The sequence below is a fragment of the Podarcis gaigeae genome (genome assembly GCF_964106915.1).
Source record: "Podarcis gaigeae genome assembly, chromosome: 14".
In the NCBI taxonomy this organism is placed as follows: domain Eukaryota; kingdom Metazoa; phylum Chordata; class Lepidosauria; order Squamata; family Lacertidae; genus Podarcis; species Podarcis gaigeae.
The window spans coordinates 48,589,620-48,614,377 of NC_139690.1; the positions used below are offsets into that span (position 1 = coordinate 48,589,620).

A 24,758-nucleotide genomic window follows, 5' to 3' on the forward strand; every position below is an offset into this window, starting at 1 on the left:
CTTCTAGGTATCATGTCAGAGGAAATAAAAAGAACGGTCAGACCAATATTTATGTATGCGACTACGGTGGCAAGGTTATTAATTGGCAAAAATTGGAAAAGCAGCAGCGTCCCAACTAAAACAGACTGGCTATCATACTTTCATATTGCCGAATTAACAGGGAGAATAAGAGAAGATATGGCACAAAAAGTGAATAAGGAGTGGGCTATCTTTAAGGAATACATCAAAATCTATGTGGAAAAAGTAGAACCTTTGACAGATATTGAGTGAATCCAGAAAATGATTACAGTGAAAGGAAAGTAAAATTAAGATAGAAGAGATTAAAGAAATTAATGAAATGCGTTTAAACTAATTGGAAAAATAAAGTAGAGTAACAAGAATGGCTGGAAGTCAAGTCACTTGGTTGGTGTCCGTGTGGGGTAGGTGTGTAGGTATGTTGATATGTCTGGTATAGGTAGGTATTATATAGAGTAATGTAGGTATGTTTTATGCTATGAAAATAAGATAGTGTCTTGTGTATATGTATTGTATAAATGTAAATGTATACGTTTTATATGTTAATTTTTTAAAAAAGGAATGTGGTTTCCATGTACAGTAATACCTTGGGTTATAGACACTTTGAGTTGCGTGTTTTGGGTTTGTGCACTGTGCCGAACCCGGAAGTACCAGAACAGGTTACTTCTGGGTTTCAGCGCTCGCGCAGAAGCACTAAATTGCACTTTGCGCATGCACAGAAGAGCCGAATCGCAACCCGCACGTGCGCAGACGCGACGCTGCGGGTTGCGAATGCTGCAGGTTGTGAATGTGCCTCCCACACGGATCACGTTCGCAACCCGAGCATCCACTGTATAGTGTGCACACACAGCCCTTTTCTCACTTTCCCCAGGCAAGGCGGAAGGTCCATGGCATGCCGGTCTCAGGTCCAGCCCTGAGGACCACCAGTCACAAAGAGTGATGTAGCAGCCTGAAGTGGTGGAGCGCAGGTGCAGTTTTAGCATCAACGAGAAATAACCCTCAGAGGTTAGGTTGAAGGCTGCACAGAAAAGGAGGCTTAGAGCAGGACTTGAAGAGAACAGGAGGTGGGCAGGAAGGCTCTGGGCACAAGGAACAAAGAATGGATGTCCCCTCTGCTGGTTGGAGTTCATCACTCCATAAAGGAAAAGAAAGCTTTGACCTGTAATCCAATAGAGCCGGTATGTTTCTGAAGCACCAATTCCAAGAATCCCCTCTCTGTACAGACAAGGGTTATTGTCTCAGGATAATGACTTCTGTGTCGGGAAGGAAATGTATTAATCCCTGTGGACCCACTGTGTGGGTGAACAACTAAAGAATCAGCTATGTGCCTGGATTTGAAACAAAAGGCCTGCACACAAGCGAGCCCCCAGTAGGAAGAATATTAAACTCACAAAAGTTAAGGAGCACTGTGAAGCATTAGGAATATAGTTTGTTTGACCCTTCTTATCCCGTTTACAATGCTCTCTTCTTTCTATCCCTTTTTCAAGGAACAAACCACACACTACTAAGCGAGTTTAGAATGCTTTACTTACATATTCATATGCCTGATACATGCGTTGTTTCATGCAGCGGCAAGGAAAAGCACAAGCAGAACACTCTTGGATATAAAGTACAGAATATAATTCCAAGCAGAAGGTAACTAAAACTATCAACAGAACCGTACGAAACAACCTTACATTTACAGAGCAAAATATCCTCTTGAATGATATACCTAGCACATGGAACCTTACAAAAGGACAATATGAGTGGTTTCTCCGTGCCCTTACCACAACAAAAAGACTGATCCTGATGAACTGGAAAAATGAAAATGCAGCTCCCTTCTACAACTGGATTAAAGACTTATACAAACTCTCAACGTATGAACAACTTGCATATAAATGCAGACTTGCTATGGAGAAATTCAATGATATTTAGAATCCATTCTTACAAATATTATAATAGATTAAGATCTGGTGAAGTACATTAACAACCTTATAAAGTACACAGTTTTGGGTTCCCTCCCCTTCATTTTCCCTTCTACACGGGTTCTGTTTCTCTTTTTCTCTCTTTTATTTATCTCTCAGCGTGTTTAGTGCACATATAATACTTTCAATAAAGTTTTTTTTTTTAAAAAAGCAAGTTTATAATGTTTTACTTACATATTCATAGGCCTGATACATGTGTTGTTCCATGCAGCTGCGGGGGAAAGCATAAGCAGAACACTCTTGGACAGAAAGTACAGAATATAATTCTAAGCATGTGCTGTAAGCTTGGGAGCAAGCTCACACCTGTCTGTCTCGTTACATGGTACACACACATACACAGAGAAAGGAAGTAGAAAGGCTTCACTTCCTCCCTCTCTATCTAGCGATATAACTCTGTAGTCCTTAGCATCGTCATGCACTAACTAGCAGATGTGCATATTGTAATCTAGCAGATGTGCATATTGTAATCCGAACATTCACCTGGGCAAATGAGACAAAAGAACACTTCCACTGGGACAAGCTGTTCTCCTTTTAGTGCACAGCACAGGTAGAGTAAGCTTGGGGCCTCAGTGTGAAGGTGACTTCGGGGGTGAGGTCCAAATCTGAAACGGTCTTTCCAGGAGGAGGACAAAACGTAAACCTTTGGAGCAACCCAACAAAGAACAAGAATATCTCCATCAAGGCCAGGCTTTCTCCGGGACAATTCCTACGGCCTGCAACAAACCAGTGGTTTGGACTTTCAATGAAAACAGCAAATAGAAGCAAGAGTCCAACAGTTTGCAATATTTTTTTTGTAAGTTCTTTTGCGGGGCGGGGTAGTGGTAGTCCGGATGATACCCATGGGTCAGTTCCAAACTTGTGAAGGAACCTGGTCAATCAGTCAACCTGGTTGCTTTGTTACTGTAGTGGTCTTAGGCGGCCAGTTAAGTGCCACCATTCACATGTCCATTCACAAGAGGTTGTCATAGAGACAAATGAGTGGAGCTTTTCCCACCTCACCTGGCTGGATGGCACTCTCATCCAAGGATGGAGAACGACAAGGCCAAGGCAGGGGAGGTGCTGTGTATGGGAGAGTTGTGAGTGTGTGTGACTTGGGCTGATGCTGGAAGCCAAAGAAACAGAGGAACATCTTGCTCTGTGCTGAATCCAAACCTGAGTTGGGGGAATCCCCTGGACCCCTAAGGGGGAGGCAAGACCGCCTGGTGTGTTAATGCTGCAAGACCCTTCATCCATTGCTCAGGTTACATATATGTGTAAATAAAACCATCAATTCTTTGGCTGATTGCCAAAGAATTGATGCTTTTGAATTCTGGTGCTGGAGGAGACTCTTGAGAGTCCCATGGACTGCAAGAAGATCAAACGTATCCATCCTTAAGGAAATCAGCCCTGAGTGCTCACTGGAAGGACAGATCGTGAAGTTGAGGCTCCAATATTTGGCCACCTCATGAGAAGAGAAGACTCCCTGGAAAAGACCCTGATGTTGGGAAAGATGGAGGGCACAAGGAGAAGGGGACAACAGAGGACGAGATGGTTGGACAGTGTTCTTGAAGCTACAAATATGAGACTGACCAAACTGCGGGAGGCAGTGGAAGACAGGAGTGCCTGGCGTGCTCTGGTCCATGGGGTCATTAAGAGTCGGACACGACTAAACGACTAAACAATAACAACAAAACCATACGTCCTAAAGACACCACAGTCTCCATGACTTTAGAATCATAGAATCATAGAATCATAGAGTTGGAAGAGACCACAAGGGCCATCGAGTCCAACCCCCTGCCAAGCAGGAAACACCATCAGAGCACTCCTGACATATGGTTGTCAAGCCTCTGCTTAAAGACTTCCAAAGAAGGAGACTCCACCACACTCCTTGGCAGCAAATTCCACTGTCAAACTGCTTTTACTGTCAGGAAGTACTTCCTAATGTTTAGGTGGAATCTTCTTTCTTGTAGTTTGGATCCGTTGCTCCGTGTCCGCTTCTCTGGAGCAGCAGAAAACAACCTTTCTCCCTCCTCTATGTGACATCCTTTTATATATTTGAACATGGCTATCATATAACCCCTTAACCTCCTCTTCTCCAGGCTAAACATGCCCAGCTCCCTTAGCCATTCCTCATAAGGCATCGTTTCCAGGCCTTTGACCATTTTGGTTGCCCTCCTCTGGACACGTTCCAGTTTGTCAGTGTCCTTCTTGAACTGTGGTGCCCAGAACTGGACACAGTACTCCAGGTGAGGTCTGACCAGAGCAGAATACAGTGGCACTATTACTTCCCTTGATCTAGATGCTATACTCCTATTGATGCAGCCCAGAATTGCATTGGCTTTTTTAGCTGCCGCCTCACACTGTTGGCTCATGTCAAGTTTGTGGTCAACCAAGACTCCTAGATCCTTTTCACATGTACTGCTCTCAAGCCAGGTGTCACCCATCTTGTATTTGTGCCTCTCATTTTTTTTGCCCAAGTGCAATACTTTACATTTCTCCCTGTTAAAATTCATCTTGTTTGTTTTGGCCCAGTTCTCTAATCTGTCAAGGTCGCTTTGAAGTGTGATCCTGTCCTCTGGGGTGTTAGCCACCCCTCCCAGTTTGGTGTCATCTGCAAATTTGATCAGGATGCCCTTGAGTCCATCATCCAAGTCGTTGATAAAGATGTTGAATAAGACCGGGCCCAAGACAGAACCCTGTGGCACCCCACTAGTCACTCTTCTCCAGGATGAAGAGGAACCATTGATGAGCACCCTTTGGGTTCGGTCAGTCAGCCAGTTACAAATCCACTGAGTGGTAGCATAGTCAAGACCGCTTTTTACCAGCTTCTTTACAAGAATATCATGGGGCACCTTGTCAAATGCCTTGCTGAAATCAAGGTAGGCTACATCCACTGCGTTCCCTTCATCTACCAGGCTTGTAATTCTGTCAAAAAACGAGATCAGGTTAGTCTGACAGGATTTATTTTTCAGAAATCCATGCTGACTATTGGTGATCACAGCATTCCTTTCTAGGTGCTCACAGACTGTTTGCTTAATGATCTGCTCCAGAATCTTCCCTGGTATTGATGTCAGACTGACTTGGCGGTAATTATTTGGGTCCTCTCTTTTCTCCATTTTGAAAATAGGGACAACATTTGCCCTCCTCCAGTCTGCCGGGACTTCGCCTGTTCTCCAGGAATTCTCAAAGATGACTGCCAGTGGCTCTGAGATCACATCAGCCAGTTCTTTTAATACTCTTGGATGCAGTTCATCTGGCCCTGGAGACTTGAATACATCTAAACTAGCCAAGTATTCTTGTACTATCTCCTTAGTTATTCTGGGCTGTGTTTGCTGAATCATTTGCTCCAAATTCTTCAGGTCGGGCATTGTTTTCTTTATCGGAGAAGACTGAGGCAAAGAAGGCATTGAGGAGTTCAGCCCTTTCTGTGTCCCCTCTTTGCATTTCACCATCTTCTCCTCTGAGTGACCCCACTGTTTCTTTGTTCTTCCTTTTGCTACGAACATACCCATAAAAGCCTTTTTTTGTTGCTTTTAACCTCTCTAGCAAGCCTGAGTTCATTCTGTGCTTTAGCTTTTCTGACTTTGTGTCTACACGTGCTGGCTATTTGTTTGAATTCCTCTTTGGTGGTTTCCCCCCTTTTCCATTTTTTGTACACATCCTTTTTTAATCTTAACTCAGTTAAAAGTTCTTTAGATAGCCACCCTGGCTTCTTTAGGCACCTTCCATGTTTCCGTCTCATTGGTATTGCCTGAAGTTGTGCTTTTACTACCTCCCTCTTAACAAACTCCCAGCCATCATGAACTCCCTTTCCTTTTAGTATTACTGTCCATGGGATCTCACCCAGCACTTCCCTAAGTTTTATGAAGTCGGCTTTCTTAAAGTCAAGAAATTGAGTCCTAGTATGCTTGGCTGCTCCTTTCCGCTGTATAGTAAACTTCAGAAGAGCATGATCACTCGCGCCTAATGATCCTTCCACTTCTACCCCATTGGTTAGGACCAGATCTAAAATGGCTGTTCCTCTTGTTGCTTCCCCCACTTTCTGGACAATGAAGTTGTCTGCAAGGCCAGTGAGGAATCTGTTTGACCTTATGCTCTTGGCTGAGTTTGACATCCAACAAATATCCGGGTAATTAAAGTCCCCCATTACTACTATCTCCCTTCCTTTTGCATGCTTGGCCATCTGTTCCAGGAAGGCATCATCTATGTCCTCCATTTGGCTTGGGGATCTATAGTAAACTCCCACAATGAGGTCACTGTTATTCTTCTCTCCCTTAATTTTGACCCAAACGCTCTCACTTTGGCTTTGAGGTTCTAAATCTTGGATCTCTTCACAGGTATACACATCCCTGACATATAACGCCACTCCTCCTCCTTTCTTGTCTGGTCTGTTTCTCTGAAATAGATTGTATCCCTCCATTATTACATTTCAATCGTGGGACTTGTACCACCAGGTTTCAGTGATGCCTATTATGTCATATTTAGTTTGCTGTACCAAGAGCTCAAGCTCAAGCTCATCTTGTTTATTTCCCATGCTTTGCGCATTAGTGTACAGACATTGAAGTCCATTAATCATTCCCCCGTGTCTCTTATTTAAGGATTTTTTCCTCCCACCACTAGGTCTGCGTGCTGTTTGCTCCATTTGGTCTGTGACATTTGGATGATCATCTTCATCAATTGATAGACTCCTACCTTCAGGAGCACTGTCTCCCTCCCCCACATTAGTCAGTTTAAAGCCCTCCTGATGAGGTTTCTGAGATTTTTGGCAAAAACATTCCTCCCAACCGTTGTAAGGTGCAGCCCATCGCTTGCCAGAAGTCCATCTTCAAGAAACTGCAGTCCGTGATCTAAGAATCCAAACCGTTCCTGTTTACACCATTTGCGAAGACAGCTGTTCACTTCCACTATTTTTCCCTCTCTCCCTGGGCCACGTCGTTCAACTGGGAGGACAGATGAGATGACAATTTGGGCATTTAATTGCTTCAATTTCCTGCCCAGAGCCTCGTAGTCTCTTTTGATCTTCTGGAGGCTATTGCTTGCAGTGTCGTTGGTTCCCACATGAACCAAGAGGAAGGGGTATTTGTCAGTGGGTTTTATGATTCCTCACAGTCGTTCAGTTACATCTTGGATCTTAGCCCCGGGGAGACAGCACACTTCCCGAGACATCTTGTCAGGCCCACAGATCACTGCTTCTGTTCCCCTCAGTAGGGAATCCCCTATCACCACTACATGCCTCCTCTTAGGTCTGGTTGGGGTTCTTCCATGAGCTGTCCATTCCAAGGTCGCCTGCACATTTCCTGAGGACTGACTTTGCTGCTCGTCTTCATATACCTGATCGACTGTAATGAGGGAGAGATCCTCAAATGGAATCTGCTCTTTGTCTTCCATGCTAGGGGAGAGGACCTCAAAGCGATTGTGTATTTCTAAACAATCAGAGCGAACCCTGGGCCTCCTACTTCTTTGAGTCACGTTTCTCCATATATCTGGCTCCTGTGTTGGTGAACTAGCCTCCTTCTCAGGGGAGTCCCCTGTCTCCTCCTTGGTGGAGACTGTGTGCTTTGTTGCTTCCAAGAAGAGCTCCAGCTCTCTAATTCTTTGGAGCGTAGCTACACGTTCCTCCAGTTGCTGGACTTTGTCTTTTAAGAGGGCAATCAACATGCAATTGCTGCAGGTAAAGCTGATTGCAACCTTTGGCAAGATGGCAAGCATTGTGCAGGAACCGCAGGCGACTGCAGCTGTTCCCTCACTCTCCATCTTGAGAACGTGTCGTTGGGGGTGGCTACAGCGGTCCTCCATCATAAGAAGCGTGCAGACAGGACAAATAACTCCCCCCCCAAAAAAAACCCTAGGTCTCCCCCAACAAACGTTTGAGACTAGCTCCCCTAAATCTAAAAGATGGATCAAACGCCGCTGCCCTGCAAGCTCTGATAAGCTCCTCCCACAGCTAATCACCTGCCTCAACAGAAACCCTGCCCCCTCTGACCTTTGCACAGGGAGAGCAGCTAATCAGCCACAAAGAAACACACACACAAGAAAACCCTTTTAAACACACACACAAGAAAACCCTTTTAGTTTCCAGGAAACTGAACCCTAGGAGACTAGGGTTGTGCACAACATTATCAATTATTTGGTGAGTGCATGCCCTGTCTTAACACTCCAAGGGAGTTTCGCTGGGACCCTGGGCTATTCGCAGTGACTGGAGCACTGATAATAAGAAGGTGCCCTAAGTCCTGGGGAGCCAAGAGGGGCTGTGATGTGGGAAGTGGCACAGACTCTGACACTGAGGCAGGACCTAGCAGCCTCCAGCTCCAAGCCAGTCACCCCTGGCAGGGAACCTTCAGAGGAACCACTGAGAGACTCTCTTTCTCCATCCCTGCCTGGCAACACACGCAGGTACCCTTAGCATAGTGGTGAGAGCCAGTGTGGTGTAGTGGTTAAGAGCGGTAGTCACGTAATCTGGTGAACCGGGTTCGTGTCTCCGCTCCTCCACATGCAGCTGTTGGGTGACCTTGGGCCAGTCACACTTCTTTGAAGTCTCTCAGCCCCACTCACCTCACAGAGTGTTTGTTGTGGGGGAGGAAGGGAAAGGAGATTGTTAGCCGCTTTGAGACTCCTGAAGGGGAGTGAAAGGCGGGATATCAAATCCAAACTCTTCTTCTTCTTCTTCTTGATGCAGCCCAAAGCTGCAGGTGTGCAGACTGCCCCTTTAAATACCTTGACAAGAAGGGACAGAGCTCTGGGTGGATAGCCAAGCCCAGGGGAGGATATGAGCCATGTTCAAATATATAAAAGGATGTCACATAGAGGAGGGAGAAAGGTTGTTTTCTGCTCCTCCAGAGAAGCGGACACGGAGCAATGGTTCCAAACTACAAGAAAGAAGATTCCACCTAAACATTAGGAAGAACTTCCTGACAGTAAGAGCTGTTCGACAGTGGAATTTGCTGCCAAGGAGTGTGGTGGAGTCTCCTTCTTTGGAGGTCTTTAAGCAGAGGCTTGACAACCATATGTCAGGAGTGCTCTGATGGTGTTTCCTGCTTGGCAGGGGGTTGGACTCGATGGCCCTTGTGGTCTCTTCCAACTCTATGATTCTATGAGTGCAGGTCAATTCCACTGCCATCCTTGGAGCTTCTGAGGTTCAGCCACTTGCTCTCCTAGCTAGCTGTGGTCCTGTTGGTCCTCAAGGGCTGTGTCTGGGGCCACAAGAAGCTGATCTCTCCCTATGGCCTCATCTCATGCGCATAATCAAGTCAGGTCACATACACGGAACTCCCAGGTGGTCTCCACGTCTCACGCCTAGAACTTCCAAGAACTGGCTCAGTGGAGGGGAATCTGCCTGTTGTGTAAGAACACGAGCCCATGGCCCATCTGGTCCAGCAACCTGCTCTCGCAGCAGCCAACCAGATGCCCCAGCGGGAAGCCTGAGATCTGGATAGGAGCGCAACAGCGCTCTGCCCACCTGTGATTCCCAGCAATGGGTAGTCAGAGACACAAGGCCTCTGACAGTGGAGGCAGAACATAGCTATACCCTTGGAAGATAGGGTGGTCGTCATCAAGCACCTTCTTTGCCTGCAGGAAGAATTTGTGTTACCTATAGTGAAGGGCAGGAAGGCGTCCTTCTTCACAAAGTTCCCCTCGGCATCCAGAAAGTGGTTGGGGTTAAACTGGGTGGGGGTTTCCCACTGGGTCTTGTCATACAGCACGGAGGTGAGAGAGGGGATCACGGGTGTGCCCTGGGAGGCAAGCAGAGTTTACATTGTTAATTGGGGGGGGGGGAATCAGAGGGAAGGCATTCCATTGCCCACAGCTGCTGCTATTATTATTATTATTATTATTATTATTATTATTATTTATTCCATTTATAATCCCACCATTCTGCCAAACAGCTCAAGGTGGCATACCTGGTTGTCTCTGTTTTATCAGCTTCAGCTGAGAAATAATGACTGCCTCAAGGCCTCTTATTGATCTTCAAGGCCAAGTGAGGATTTAAACTCTGGTCTCCCAGGTCTTATCCTGACACTCTAACCACTACTCTCAAGTTCTCAAGGAAGGAAAAGTCACGGCAGGAACACAGGGAAGGTCTTAGACAACTTCCTTTTTCAGCCTGGATTCAGACATGCAGTTTATTGCATTTGTTTTCCGGGTTATAATGCTAGCGTTTCTGTACCGATTTCTAACAACCCTTTTACTCTGCGTTACGGAACTGGGCCTTTTTGACTGATATACTACCATGCTGCACTAAAGCTTAAATGTTGGTAAATTCCAATTACGTGAGATTCCAACACAAACAAGCACACCTCAGGATTTTCTGAGCTAATGGGTTGCAACTGGATTTTCCCCCTGGACACCATTATTGTGGTAATTAGTGCTAAGCTTCTGCTAGATCCCACTTTACAATGTGTGAATGATCACATGAAACATGGAAATTGACAGGTCAGGGAAGATCAGGAAAGAGGAACGTGCTGCCTGAACGCAGCCTCGGAGGTCAGCTTTGACGCCAGACGTCCTCTTTCAGACACGGTAGGCTCCCAGCCTACCTTGCCCACTTGGCCGTGCCAGCAGGGCAAGCTTCCTACCTTGGGAATGAAGTAGCCGCGGAAGCAAGTGTCCACAGCGGTGCAGCGAGGAAACTGCTGCAGGATACTGGCAAACCTCTGCACCTCGTGGACTATGGCGTTGTTGAAGGGCAGCTGCTTCCTGTCTTCATAAGTGGGCGGGCGTTCCAGCCCAATGACCCTTTCGATTTCCTCTCGTGCCTGCCCTGAAACGGGAGTTCTCTGACAGTTATTACAAAAGAAGAGGTGAAACCAGGTATGAATGCAACAACTTAACGCAGCCTTTTATACTTGCATTAGCTGCTTTATCACTCATTCACATGGTTTGGAGAGGCCCCCTTTGAGCTCTTCGCAATTTCTTTTTGGTTTAATGACCCTCAACAATTTAGTATCGTCAGCAAACTTGGCCACTTCACAGATCCCCCCTAACTCTAGATCAGGGGTCAGCAAAGTTTTTGTGGCTTGGGCCGGTTCATTGTCCCACAGACGCTGCGGTGGGCCGGAGACTCTGTGTGTTTGTGTGTGTGTGTGTGTGTGAGAGAGAGAGAGAAAGAGAGAGAGAGAGAGAGAGAGAGAGAGGGAGAGACTGCACACATGAGCGAACGCTATTTCCGGCGCTCCTTCTGGCTTCCCATTGGCTGCAGGAGTGGGCAGCAGGGGTCCATGGGCCGGTTAAACGACCCCCATGGGCTGCTTGTGGCCCATGGGCCTTAGGTTGCTGACCCCTGCTCTAGATAGTTCATGAACAAGTTAAAAACCACAGGTCCCAATACTGATCCTTCGGGGACTCCACTTTCCACATCTTCCCATTTGGAGATGTGTCCATTTATTCCTACTCTTTGCTTCCTGCGATCTACTCAAACCGTGATCCACAATAGGACCTCTCCTTTTATTCATTCCTCCCAGTGCATCTTTGTCACGACGACGTGAGTTTGGCTGGTTCATAGTAAAAATCAGAATGCAACGCTGTTCAACTTTGAAACACAAGACTATGGCTTACGTTGAATATCGGGGTATTTCATCATCAGCAAGATAGCCCACTGCAGTGTGGTGCCTGTGGTCTCTGTCCCAGCCAGGACCAGGTCAAAGACTGCTGCCAAAATGTTGGTATCATGGAACAAGTTCCTGTCTTTGCTCCTTTCCTTAGAGTAAGAAGAGCAAGGTGCAAATGTTGTGGTTTACTTATATTTAAACAAAACAAAACAACAACAGCAAGAAATTTGTATACTGACCTTCACCCAAAGATCCAGCAGAAAAATACAAAATGAGAACATAATAATAATAATAATAAACAAGTAACAAACACGCACACATACACACCGACACATTTAAAAAGCCACCGAATGTTAATCAGTCAAATTCCTGGTTGAAGAGAAATGTTTTTGCCTGGCACCTAAAGATATATAACAAAGGTGCGGGCCTGCTCCTTCATTACGTTACAGACAAGGAATCAGTTCCTGGGGAGGGTCTCAGCAGTGCAGTCTTTCAGTGCTCTGCTGTGTTCCTTCCTCCATCTCCCTGGCTGCGCTGCCCCTGAGCCACATGCCGGCTTTGGTGCCAGCTGCGCTGAAGTTGTGCCTACCCCATTCCCATATAACAGGAGGCATGTTTCTTTGTTGGATCAAGCTTGCTTAGCCTTCTCGGTAGTGGCGCCCTCCCTGTGGAATGCCCTCCTTTCAGATGTCAAGGAGATAAAGAATTGCACAATTTTCAGAAGACATCTGAAGGCAGCCCGGTAACAGGAGGTTTTTAATGCTTGGTGTTTTATGTTTTTAGGAATGCTGTAAACCGCCCAGATAGGAGGGGTATAAATTAAATTATTATTATTATTATTAGCCATGCACTGCACTTGCCTTAAATTTGAATCTTACTCTGCCTACGTATCATGCTGAAAAGCATTAAATATTATGGAACAAACCATGCTCCAAGCTTGAGTTTTTCATCCAGGGTGAAAGCCAGGACACAAAGCTCAAAGTGGCTAACAGGAAAATACTGTTATGAGTTTGTGGGTGTTAGACATCCTAAATTTCTGGGTCTAGCAGGAGTCAGAATTTCATCAGGGCTTGGTGTTAAGACTAGGTGCCAGACCCGTATAAATTAAGCCAGTGTGCATTAAGCTGTGTGCTAGACACTTCTAATCCTTTAATTAAGCCAGGTGTTAAGAGCTAATTAAGCCAGGTTAACTTCCTCATGAGGTGATACCCTGGGTAATGAGTCTTTAGGAAGAACAAAGGATCCAGGGACTCTGTCTGAGATGGCAAACAGAAGGGGCCCCTCTCCCCCTCAACATATACAGGCGGAGTTTAGAGAGAATTAGGGTTGCTATGATGTGAATGAGACAGAAAAAGATGCCTCACTGCCAGAAGGAAACACGAACCCTGGGTAAGTGTGCCTGCAACCCCTGGAAACGTGCAATGTTCAGAGATTGGGGTGATGTGCAACAATATCACAACACAGTAAAACAGCAGAACTGATGAACCACAGAATGGCAAAATCTGCTTCTCAAGGCAAGGAATGGAAAATAAGCCAAAAGGTTATCTTATAATAATAATAATAATGATAATTTTTATTTATACCCCGCCCTCCCCAGCCAAGGCTGGGCTCAGGGCGGCTAACAAGCAATAATAAAAACAAGTTGAATGAATACAACTTAAAAACAAGATTAAAATACAACATTAAAGTATTGAAACATTAAAATGTTAAAATGCAGCCTCATCACAGGAGGAGAAAGGAAAAAGAAAAAAGAAAGGGGGGGGGGAGAGGGAATCAAATTGGTTCCAAGCCAAAGGCCAGGCGGAACAACTCTGTCTTACAGTCCCTGCAGAAAGAAATCAGATCCTGCAGGGCCCTGGGCTCATGAGACAGCGCTTTCCACCAGGCTGGAGCCAGTGTTGAAAAGGCCCTGGCTGAAGCTAATCTAACTTCCTTAGGGCCCGGGACCACTAGGGTGGTCATCTTAGCTGATGAATTTGCTGCTAATATATTTCCTTGACCAACAAATGCCCTGGGAAAATAAATACTGAATCTTCTCAACAAGCAAATAAACAATTTCTCATTTGTCACTCTAGCCATTCTCTCATTGGCCCACTGACTAACCTTGGCAGGCTGTTCTGAGACTTACTCAGCATCATGGTTGGGATTGCCCACTTCTGGCCCTTTCCCTGAATTTTGTACCACTTTCAAACTCAGCTCATGTACTGTTTAGGGACATGCTTTATCCTCTGAACATAACTTACTGGGGAACAGACATGCAGATACACACAAACACCCCACCAAGCGCCAAATAAGCAGTGGAAAAGTTGGCTTTATATCTATATAGATGATATAGATAGATAGATAGACAGATGATAGATAGGTAGATAGATAGATGATAGATACCTCTGACTGTTGCTTGGTTAGCATATAGTCGTAGTAGTTTTGTAAGAGGTTCTCATTGATATTCTGCTTGCCTGCTGCAAGGTATTCCCTCAGAATGACACGGGTCTTTTCCACTGTGTCCAAGATCATCTTGTGGGGTTTTAAAAGGAATCCAAGGAACGGGTAGACATTATATACCTAGAGAAGAACCCAAAAAGAGAAGTAAATGAAAAGTCAAGTAAAGATTGCATGCAAGAAAAATGTGACAGTAATTCTGTGCCAGAAAGTGTGCTCTTGCACAACTCCCATGTCTTCCCGCTGGGTTTGTGCAAGGGGCCTTTGAGTCACCTTGGTGGCGTTCCTGAAAGTGGCATGCTATGCGACAGAGATTGAATTAGGGGAAAGGCTATGGGAATGCCTCATTGGGAATTGAATTAGGGGAAAGGCTATGGGAATGCCTCGTTTGAAAGGCTATGGGAATGCCTCATTGGAATCTGACATTTTGGAGAGATAGCATGAGCTTAGCACCACAGATTTGCCTTCTGTTCTCCATCCCTTTCCCAGTGACCCGAAGCGTTTTAGTGCCCCTTGAAGGGAGGGATAGGGCAGGGCAAGTGGGGGGGGGAATGGTGAGGACAACCCACACAAAGACTTTCAGATTTGGGGCTTGAAAGGTTATTGATGGGTGGAGCAACAGTGGCTTAATCCCAGTCTAAAGAGGCTTCGCTCCGTTTACATGTGGTTTTAATTTAAACACCAGCTATGCACTGTGCAACAGGATCTGCGTGGGAGGGCTGCGAAGACTTCCAGGACAAACTGATGTTTGTAGATGGGTTGGCGGGAACCTACCGGCTAGGCCCCCGCTCAGTAAGGAGAGCGGGGAGAGAGAGATGACGGGAGCCCAAACTCATTTTGGCTTCAAATAAAAACATTTCTTTCCAGCCTGACTCAAGGACAGTTCCAGTTTTCCACTTGGAGAGTAAAGCCAGCTTCGTACAGCTGCTCTGCAGGGGCACTGTGGTCTAAACCGCCAAGCGTTTTGGGCTTGCCGATCGTAAGGTTGGCAGTTCGAATCCCCATGACAGTGTGAGCTCTGTTGCTCTGTCCCAGCTCCTGCCAACCTAGCAGTTCGAAGGTACGCCAGCACAAGTAGATAAATAGGTATCGCTGCGGCAGGAAGGTAAACATCATTTGCACGCACACTGGCACTCATCACATTGTTCCATGCGCCAGAAGCAGTTTATTCATGCTTCCTTTAATGCTATTTGAATTTCATTACTTTTTAATGGTTGTCTTTTAAATGTCATTAGCTTTTTGTATTTTATCGATGATCTTTTAATTTGGTTGTAAGCCACCTTGAGTCTCAGTCTGGGGGAAAGGCATGATGTCAACAAATAAAATAATAAAAGTTGTTGATATCTAAGTGCCCATCACATTGTTGCTTTGCCTGTGGTGTGTTTACAAAGCACACTTGGTTGTGCTGCTACAAAATGATTAGTATACACAGTGGTACCTCGGGTTACATACGCTTCAGGTTACATATGCTACAGACTCCGCTAACCCAGAAATATTACCTCAGGTTAAGAACTTAGCTTCAGGATGAGAACAGAAATCGTGCTCCGGTGGTGCAGCGGCAGCGGGAGGCCCCATTAGCTAAAGTGGTGCTTCAGGTTAAGAACAGTTTCAGGTTAAGTACAGATCTCCGGAACGAATTAAGTACTTAACCTGAGGTACCACTGTACCTGACAAATCTCGGGGATTCTAGACTGCATCAAACCAGTTTCTAAGGCACGGCACCCTTTTCCACTGGCCAGCATGTGGAGTTTCTAAAACCACCAGCCAAGTCTGGATTATTTTTGCAATGGAAGATGCAGGAAGGATCGCCTACCTGCAGCTGTGGTTCTCCCAGGTGGACCACCACTTCATCAATGTATTTTAACAGAGTGAGAAAAGTCTCGTCGGCATAGTCAAACCTGTCTCCAAACACCATGCCATAGGCGATGTTTGTTGCAGCTAAAGTTAATGTCTTCAGTGGAAAGGGTTCACCTTTAAAACATAAAAGAAGAAGAAAAGAATGGAGAATAAACACAGTGGCACTTGCCAGATGGCAGGCATAGAAAAGGAGCAATAAAAGTGAAAAAAAATGCATCACCTTTAAAAGACTCGATCAGCTCAACCAGGAATTGCAGTTCTTCTTGAATCTTTCCTTCTATCCGTTTTTTGCCCATCCCGAGATCCCGCAAGCTTGCCAAGGTGTATCGACGTGTGGCTTTCCAAAGTTCCCCATCAGAGAAAATTACACCTGAGGAACACAACCCAGAAAACACAAGGATGAAGTTTTCTTCCACAAGAAGCTGTGTGGACTGGGATCCCAACCCACCTGTCTGGAAACGTTCTTACCTCTGGCTCTAGAACATATGGGGAGGGGGAAGTTGAACGTATGGCATATCCTGCAGGACCCCTGGAAGCTCCCACTCTGGAAAAGACCTTTCTCAGCCAGGCTGCAGGTGCCACTGCCTGGTTACCATGGCCTAGTTGACCTTCCACACTCATCCCTCAGCAGCAGGCGCAGTACCAAGCCTAAGCTGAACCACAGAGCAGCAGCAGCCCCGACACACACCTAGCAGCAGTGCTGGATGGTGCCCAATGCGACTAGTAGGGTGGAGGACAGCAGAGGTGATTTTAGGGTAGAGTGACTGGTGCAGCCGCACTGGGCACCACAACAATGCTGGAGAACAGAGTGCAAGAGGCAGGGGTCACTGAATTTTAGTGTCGCACAGGGAGCCGCTGAAATGTGAGAGCCCAAAGTCTGACCCTGAAGGCAGGGAGCCTAACAGTAGGTGGCACTAGAGCTGATGACTGGCAGAGCCAACTAATTCAAGTTTTGCCCCCATCTTCCTCCCTGCTGAGTTCTGTAAGGGCAACACAGAGACTGAAGAGGAGGAGGAGAAAGATGACAGGCAGTGACACCTCCTGGGCTGGATGCAAGCGGAGGCTGGCTGAGGTTGGTAGGGCAGTGCCCCATCTTCCCAAATGGACCAGTCTCCACTGCCCAGCAGCACAAAGCCTTTTGTCAGAGAAAAAAATACTCAGGAGCAGGGAGCAATAACTGAGGCATGCTCTTCATCAAGTCCTACCAAGGCACCAGGAAGGGCCACAGAAGCCGTAAGACTGATGAATTGTCTCTTTCTACCCAGCTCCTTCTGCTCTGCTGCAGCCTTTGTCAATATGGCGCTCTTTTAGAGGTTTTGGACTACATCTCCCATCAGCCCGAGCCAATACACCCACAAGCAAGCCAGGAAGGTGTGCTGCTGGGTAAGCAGGAAAATGAGATCTCCGTATGCAAGGTTGAACCAGAAACATCCTTTTTGATAGGTTAGAGGGGAGTTGTTGATTTTAAGGGGGGAAATGTATTGTTTGAGGGTATTAATAAACGAAAGACACAAAGCAGAATTTTTGAGGGAGTTATCCAATCCAAGTAATATATAAATTAGTTCTGTGGGGGCTTAAGTGATCAGAACATGAAGACCTAAGAGGGTCTTGCTGGATGAGATTGAAGGATCCATCTAGTCCAGCAAGTGGCTTTCTAGAGGTTCCCATCAGATGCCCCTGGGAACAAGCATGCAAGTGTGTGTGTGTGTGTGTGTGTGTGTGTGTGTGTGTGTGTGTATAAATATACACACATGCACACAGACCCACAGCTCTTTCTCATATAAACACATGCAAGGCACCTCCCTTGCTCTCTCACACACACTTATGTGCACACCTGCGAAAGCAAGTGAGTTAATCAGGAAGGGATAAGACCCTCTTGCTCCCCACTCTCCGCCCCTCTCTTCACTTGGCTTCTTCTTCCTTCACCCCACCCCCGCAAATGCTAGCAAAGTAGAACATGTCTGGAGAGAAAATTCCACAAGAGGCGTGGCTGCAGAGAAGACCTTCTCCCAAGTAGCCAGCTACCTCACACCGGAACGCACAGACGCATGGAGCAGGGCTTTGGCAAAGGATCTGAAAAATCAGGCAGGTTTCGGTACTCCTTCAGATATGGGACATGAGCTGCATATACGCCATACATTCAAAGCACATTTCCACCACCCCTAAAGAATCCTGGGAAATGTAGCTCTTTAAGGGTGCTGGGAATTGCAGCTCTGTGGGGGCGAACTCTGTGATGTTGTTGTTTAGTCGTTTAGTTGTGTCCAACTCTTCATGACCCCATAGACCAGAGCACGCCAGGCACTCCTGTCTTCCACTGCCTCCCGCAGTTTGGTCAGACTCATGCTGGTAGCTTCGAGAACACTGTCCAACCATCTCGTCCTCTGTCATCCCCTTCTCCTTATGCCCTCCATCTTTCCCAGCACCAGGGTCTTTTCCAGGGAGTCTTCTCTTCTCATGAGGTGGCCAAAGTCTTGGAGCCTCAGCTTCAGGATCTGTCCTTCCAGTGAGCACTCAGGGCTGATTTCCCTAAGAATGGAGAGGTTTGATCTTCTTGCAGTCCATGGGACTCTCAAGAGTCTCCTCCAGCACCATAATTCAAAAGCATAATTCAAACTCTGTGATACAACTAGTTAAAAGGAACAGACTCAAGTTCTCACTTTTAACAGCACCCAAATTCTAGTGCTTCTCCCTGTCTTCCTTCAGCTGCCCTTGCAGCCCCGTTTTGGAACAATATGCATCAGAAAATATTATTCCCATGTTGCTCTTACCGTGTCCATTCTGCATCTGTCGGAATATTGGGAGTGGAGGCCTGTTTATGAATTCATTGCCTTTGCTCGTAAGCGCCTCTTTCACGGCCTCGTAGCCAGTCAGCACCAAAAACTTCTGGAAACCTAAATAGACCGTGAAGACTGGGCCATATTTTTCAGAAAGCTGGAAGAGAAGATGAGCTTGCTGTTACGTTTTTCTTGATTATAATTTAAGTAATGATTTATTGCAATTGTTGAGAGTGAATTTCTGTTTGTCATTGTTTCAAGAGTTAATTCTATAGCATGCTATTACACTCTAATAGATCGTTGCATATTCCTTTCGTTTAAATAAGTTGTTTATTTTAAGTCATCAGGAAGAATTTTCTTATAGTAAGAGCTGTTCGACAGTGGAACACACTGCTTTGGGAGGGAGCTGCAAGTACTTGGCAATCGTTTTTAATTATTTCTATGCAATTTCACACACATTTTACTTACTAAGGGAAACTAAATTATTTTAATTTAACCAAAATATCTTTTGAATTCCCAAGTCATGTTACAACTTTTCAGCACTCCTCAATTTTGGAATTTGAAAGCTGAAAAATTCAACATGCAGTGCTGCAGGCTGCCAGAGGAGGATGCAAGAGCTAAGCTCTTCAACCTTTCCAAGTGGTGAAAAGCATTCTGTTGTGCAACAGTTCTGCAGTTGTGTGGCTCTTGGGGAATGGCAGTGGTGGAGTTGCAATAGTCCGTTCCTGCCCCCCCCTGCCATTCCAGTGTGGGGAAAGAGGATCCACTGCCTTGTCAGAGGATGAGAAAATCAATACGACAAGATGAATGACTTGGAGAAGCTGGAAGCTTCCTGTGAAGATGAAATAAAGTTTATCTCCTTTCATAATCATTCTTTGGTGCCACTTTGGGGGGGGGGGGGAGAAGCCCAAGCAAATATAAAACACCATACTTTAATGCCACCATTTTAACAACTTAAGGTCTCAAATATATAAATTAAATGTTCATGAATTTACAAGGGAAGCATATACATAAGTATGTAAACCACGTGTCTGAAATAAAAAAAATTCCTTCCAGTAGCACCTTAAAGACCAACTAAGTCAGTTCTTGGTATGAGCTTTCGTGTGCATGCACACTTCTTCAGATACATATGAGCTTTCGTGTGCATGCACACTTCTTCAGATACATATGTGTATCTGAAGAAGTGTGCATGCACACGAAAGCTCATACCAAGAACTGACTTAGTTGGTCTTTAAGGTGCTACTGGAAGGAATTTTTTTTGTTTTGACTATGGCAGACCAACACGGCTACCTATCTGTAACTGTGTCTGAAATAGTACAGGAGAACAATCCTGAAACCGTTTTGACTCTCCCAAATTGACCTCAAATGTTTCTCTGCAAGGAGGAAGGAAAGGGGAAAGCCCCTCTATTGTCATTTGCTTACCTGTCTTTAGGGCATCTTTGTGTATGAATAGGGTGAGCCTGGTGACCTCGATTCAAGAATTGAAGTCTTTACCATCACCAAAGAATGGCCAGGCTGGCCAAGTAAGCAATCACTGGCCATTGTCAGGTATCCTGGCAGACAGGATTTCTGTTATAGACCGCCTCCTTCTGTGATGTATGTATGATGTTTTGGGGGGTGTTCTTGAGCTACAGGGTGGGCAATTTCAAAAGTCAATATAAGGGCTGAACTTTACAACAAGGCAGGGCATGTTGATGGTTTGCTTTCCATCTTTCATCTCTTTTTTAGTCTAGCCAAAGCACAGCAATGCTACAAGAGTGGTGGTGGTGGTGGTGGAAATTCAGAGAAGGGGGGAACTCTGGGAATTGTAGTTCTGTGAGGGGAACATGGGTGTGAAGGAGCAATGGTCACAGGCAGGGCTCAATTGGAAAAGTAGGATCAAAGCAGCTACATTTGCACCGTACATTTAAAGCACTTTGATACCACTTTAAACAGTCATGGCTCCCCCTCCCCCAAAGAATTATGGGGGCTGTAGTTTGTTAAGGGTCCTGAGAGTTGCTAGGAGACCCCCTATTCCTCTCACAGGACTACAGTTTCCAGTGTTCCCTGGGAAGGGGTATTGATTGTTAAACCACTCTGGGAAGTTTGACATTTCAAATTTCAGCAGCACCCTGTGCAAGGCCAAAATTTGGAACCCCTCTGCCTCCTGCCCTCCATTATGCTAAATTCACTACATCATGGTTGCAACACCCTGCGGCGCCCGCTAGGCTCAGTGCCCGGTCCAGCGGAACTGGTCATGCAGTCCTAAATCTGCTTCTGGCTTTGTACATGCTAGACCTTTAAAAACACATTCAAAGCACATCCTTTCCTTCAAAGAAATATGGGCACTGTAATTTGTTAAGAGTCGCTGGGAATTGGAACTCTGAGAGGGGTAAACTAAAGTGTCCAAATTTTTTGGGGGGGAGAAAGAATCTGCTTCCAATCTGCTTTAAGATGTTCCCATCGCAAACAGTGGTGTGTCCCAAACTGAAACGGATCCTACTTTTGTTTTTTAAAAAGGAACAAATTTCAGTTTGTGCTGGAGACTCCAACACTTTTTAAGTAGTTCCACTGAATCATTTAGGTGAAATAAGAGGGCTGTTTATGTCTACAACAGATCTTCTTTTCTTTCTTTCTTTTTTACAACAATACCTTATGTGCTAAAGTGCTCATTCTCCGATATTCAGAACCTCATGAAATTTCAAAACAATAAGAGAAAATAGTTCGCCAGGTTAAAAGGGGCAGGAGAGTTCCTTCAACTCTTAAAAAAAAGACAAAACCACAGCTGTGCTGATTGCCAGTTTGTTTCCAGGAAATTTTAGGAGCTGAAAATGCACCTTATTTATCTTCTGGATAATAAGTAATTGATAAACAATGTGAATTTCTGTGTGCATAATGTGATTTATTGTGTGTGTGCAACCTTCAATGGGTCAGTGATTTCTCCTCCCCCACACCCCATGAATAGCAAGTGATCAGAGATAGCCTGACTGCTGCTGGAAACCTTGAGGCTGGATTACTGCAATACACCCTATGTGTGGGTGCCCTTGGAGCTTGTTCAGAAGCTCCAATGGGTGTAGAATTGTTGTTTTGAATAACTTTTTAATGGGTTTCATGAACAAAGCTCATAGGAATAATAAATGACAGAAATATGTATACCAAACCATGTCATTTCTGCATCAGAAAAACAGCATAATAAATTTGCAGTAATATCTACATCATATGGTTCATTATTAGTGGCCATGTGACTCCATGATTAAAGCATCTGTCACCTGCTACCGAGCCAGGTGCAAGTCCTTGCATTAAAGCCCTGGGCAACTTGGGTCTAAGGTACCTCTGGGTCTGCCTGGACCTTTATTTTCCAGCTTGATTACAGAAATCATCTACAAGAGCGTCTCTTTTCATTCCCCGAGTTTGTGAGGCTCACTTGACAACAACATGAAACCTAGCCATTGTCATCAGCCCAGCCCTGTGCAGCTTTCTGCCAATAGAGATTCAGAAGGCACCTTCTGTTTCAACCTTTTAAACGCCTGCTAAAAACAAATGCAGGCAATGAAGAAGATATCTTTCCGCCATAGTCAGCTGATATCTAATTTTAAGTTTTTAAATATGGTTTCTATTGTATGATTTTATTGTTCCAATTGTGAATTGCCCTGGTATCTTTTTTTGTTTTTTATGAATAGCGGTGTATGAATATTTTCAGTCAAATAAACCAGTGAAAAAGAGGGGATTTTATCTCACCTGCCCGACAGCTGGAAAAAAGGCATTGTTGGTGGCAGCAGAGAAACAAGTACGCATCTTCCCTGGCCACTTTAGATCCTTGTGACCTGTCACCTCTCCAAAAACTGCACTCTCAGCTGTCAAGAGGGCCAAGGTGTCGGCGAGGGGAGGGGGGACAACCTCACTGGACAACTCATCAGATGCTGATCACAGCACTGGGTCAGGATGGATGAAGCTGCAAAATACCCCAGAAAACTTGCATAACTGATTTGCTTCTGCTCTGCAAATCAGGTGCTGCTGCAGGCAGTCATGCCCCAGGGTTAGGGTTAGGTTCTCTTCATGCCACTGCCAAAATTAGTAGGTGGTCTCTGAGGTGGGGGAGACCTGGAGCGGCCCTCTAATTCTGAACCCTGGTATGTAGGACTACAGGGACGCGGGTGGCGCTGTGGGTAAAACCTCAGCGCCTAGGACTTGCCGATCGCATGGTCGGCAGTTCGAATCCCCGCGGCGGGGTGAGCTCCCGTCGTTTGGTCCCAGCTCCTGCCCACCTAGCAGTTCGAAAGCACCCTTAAGTGCAAGTAGATAAATAGGTACCGCTTTATAGTGGGAAGGTAAACGGCGTTCCGTGTGCTGCTTTGGTGCTGGTTCGCCAGAGCAGCTTCGTCACGCTGGCCACGTGACCCAGAAGTGTCTGCGGACAGCGCTGGCTCCTGGCCTCTAGATTGAGATGAGCGCACAACCCTAGAGTCTGTCAAGACTGGCCCATACGGGCAGGGGTACCTTTACATTTACCTATGTAGGACTACAGCCTTGGACCTCGAATATTATTCAAGGAGTTTAACATTTTCACCATCAAAATCGCCAGTGATCTGCTCTTAAAATCACGCTGTGAAACGATACTCAGATTTACGTTGGTTGCACTGAAATGGGAAGGTTTAAAAACAGAACCAACGTCTCCCTCCCTCCCTCCCACCACAAGCCATCACCACATCTCACCTTCATATATGATAAATCTTGTCTTCTGATATCTATCAAATGCAAATTGCCAATGACTGGGAGTGGACGAGGACCTGGAGGCAGGGGCAGAGGTGGTTTCCCATGGCTGCTGCTCAGAAACCAGAATGTCGTTAGGAAGATCAGCGCAAGCAGCAAGAAAACTGAGACTGGGTCAAGGAGGACTAACGTCCACAGAGCCATGTTGAGGCTGACTTGGAAGGAAGAGAGTGAGAGCAAGAATTGATGGAGCAACTCTCAAATACTGCTTATCTGCTCAGCGTTTTGTTTTGCATGGGGGTGGGGGCACGTTACATAACATCTAAGATCTGCACTCCACTTTACTGGTCCACTTGGCTGCCCTGGGCAAAGTCTTCCCACCTGCTGAAAGCCAAACATTATGAGGCAATACTGAAAGAGGCCTATGTCATCCATGAGGATTTCACCAATTGCCATTTAGAGCTTCCAAGGTATGGACTGTTCCAGTGCATTCTTCCACCTTATTATCCTTGGCACATCAACTTTCTTAGCATCTGGGTAGGTGTGCCTAAACAATAATGTTTTGGGTTTTCTTTAGGAGCTGACAAAAAGAATACAGTAAAGATGCCCGCTTGCTATCGACAGAGAGGGTGTTCCAAAGCGTAGGTGATACCACACTAAATGAGTTCTTACAAATGTCAATCCTACCAGTCTTAGTAGATGAGTGGGCACATGAGGGGAAAGGAAATCTCACAGGTAAACTGGTCCCAAGTTCTTAAGGGCTTTATATACTAAGAGTAGCTCCTTGAACCTGGCCTGGTAGCAACCAGCAACCAGTGTAGACCTCTAGAGCAAAGGTTTTATATGGTGATGAGGCCTGTTAGCAATCGTGCTGCAGCATTCTACACTCACTGCAGCATCCAGATCAAGCGCAAGGGAAGCCCCACAAATAGCGCATTGCAGTAATTCAGTCTCAAAGTAACCAGCACATATAGCAGGGTCTCCCAAACTTGAATCTCCAGCTGTTTTTGGACTACAATTCCCATCATCCCTGACCACAGGTCTTGCTAGCTAGCTAGGGATGATGGGAGTTGTAACCCCAAAACAGCTGGAGACCTAAGTTTTGGAAACCCTGGCATAAAGTACTGTGGCAAGGCTTTCGTGGTCCAGGAATGTTGGCCTTTGACCAGATGTGAGGCACTCTGGGCATGTATCTTGATTAACCAGATGGGCTGGGGAAAATAATAATAAAATTATTATTATTATGGTCATAACTGTACATGCCAATTTGGTGTGGGCATTCCACACATCAAATTATAGGAAATGAGTTGGCCGGCAGATATATAGTAGGTTTGAAATGCCTGTGTAAAGGTAAAGGTAAAGGTAAAGGGACCCCTGACCATTAGGTCCAGTCGTGACCGACTCTGGGGTTGCAGCGCTCATCTCGCTTTATTGGCTGAGGGAACCAGTGTACAGCTTCCGGGTCATGTGGCCAACATGACTAAGCCACCTCTGGA

The 24,758-nt window shown here is 45.7% G+C and overlaps 1 protein-coding gene across 1 annotated transcript; it reads right to left on the reverse strand.

The window, feature by feature from the left end:
- Nucleotides 1-1,526: 1,526 nt before the first annotated feature.
- On the reverse strand, nucleotides 1,527-23,554 carry LOC310831226 (cytochrome P450 2W1-like). The gene is made up of 10 exons (XM_083711670.1): nucleotides 23,266-23,554; nucleotides 18,568-18,730; nucleotides 16,020-16,169; nucleotides 15,756-15,913; nucleotides 13,889-14,065; nucleotides 11,511-11,652; nucleotides 10,532-10,716; nucleotides 9,547-9,688; nucleotides 2,399-2,692; nucleotides 1,527-2,282 (listed from the first exon to the last, which is right to left on the reverse strand). Exons 1-9 carry the CDS (start codon nucleotides 23,464-23,466, stop codon nucleotides 2,511-2,513), a joined length of 1,500 nt encoding a protein of 499 aa, XP_083567796.1. The 5' UTR covers nucleotides 23,467-23,554; the 3' UTR covers nucleotides 1,527-2,282; nucleotides 2,399-2,510.
- Nucleotides 23,555-24,758: the final 1,204 nt, after the last annotated feature.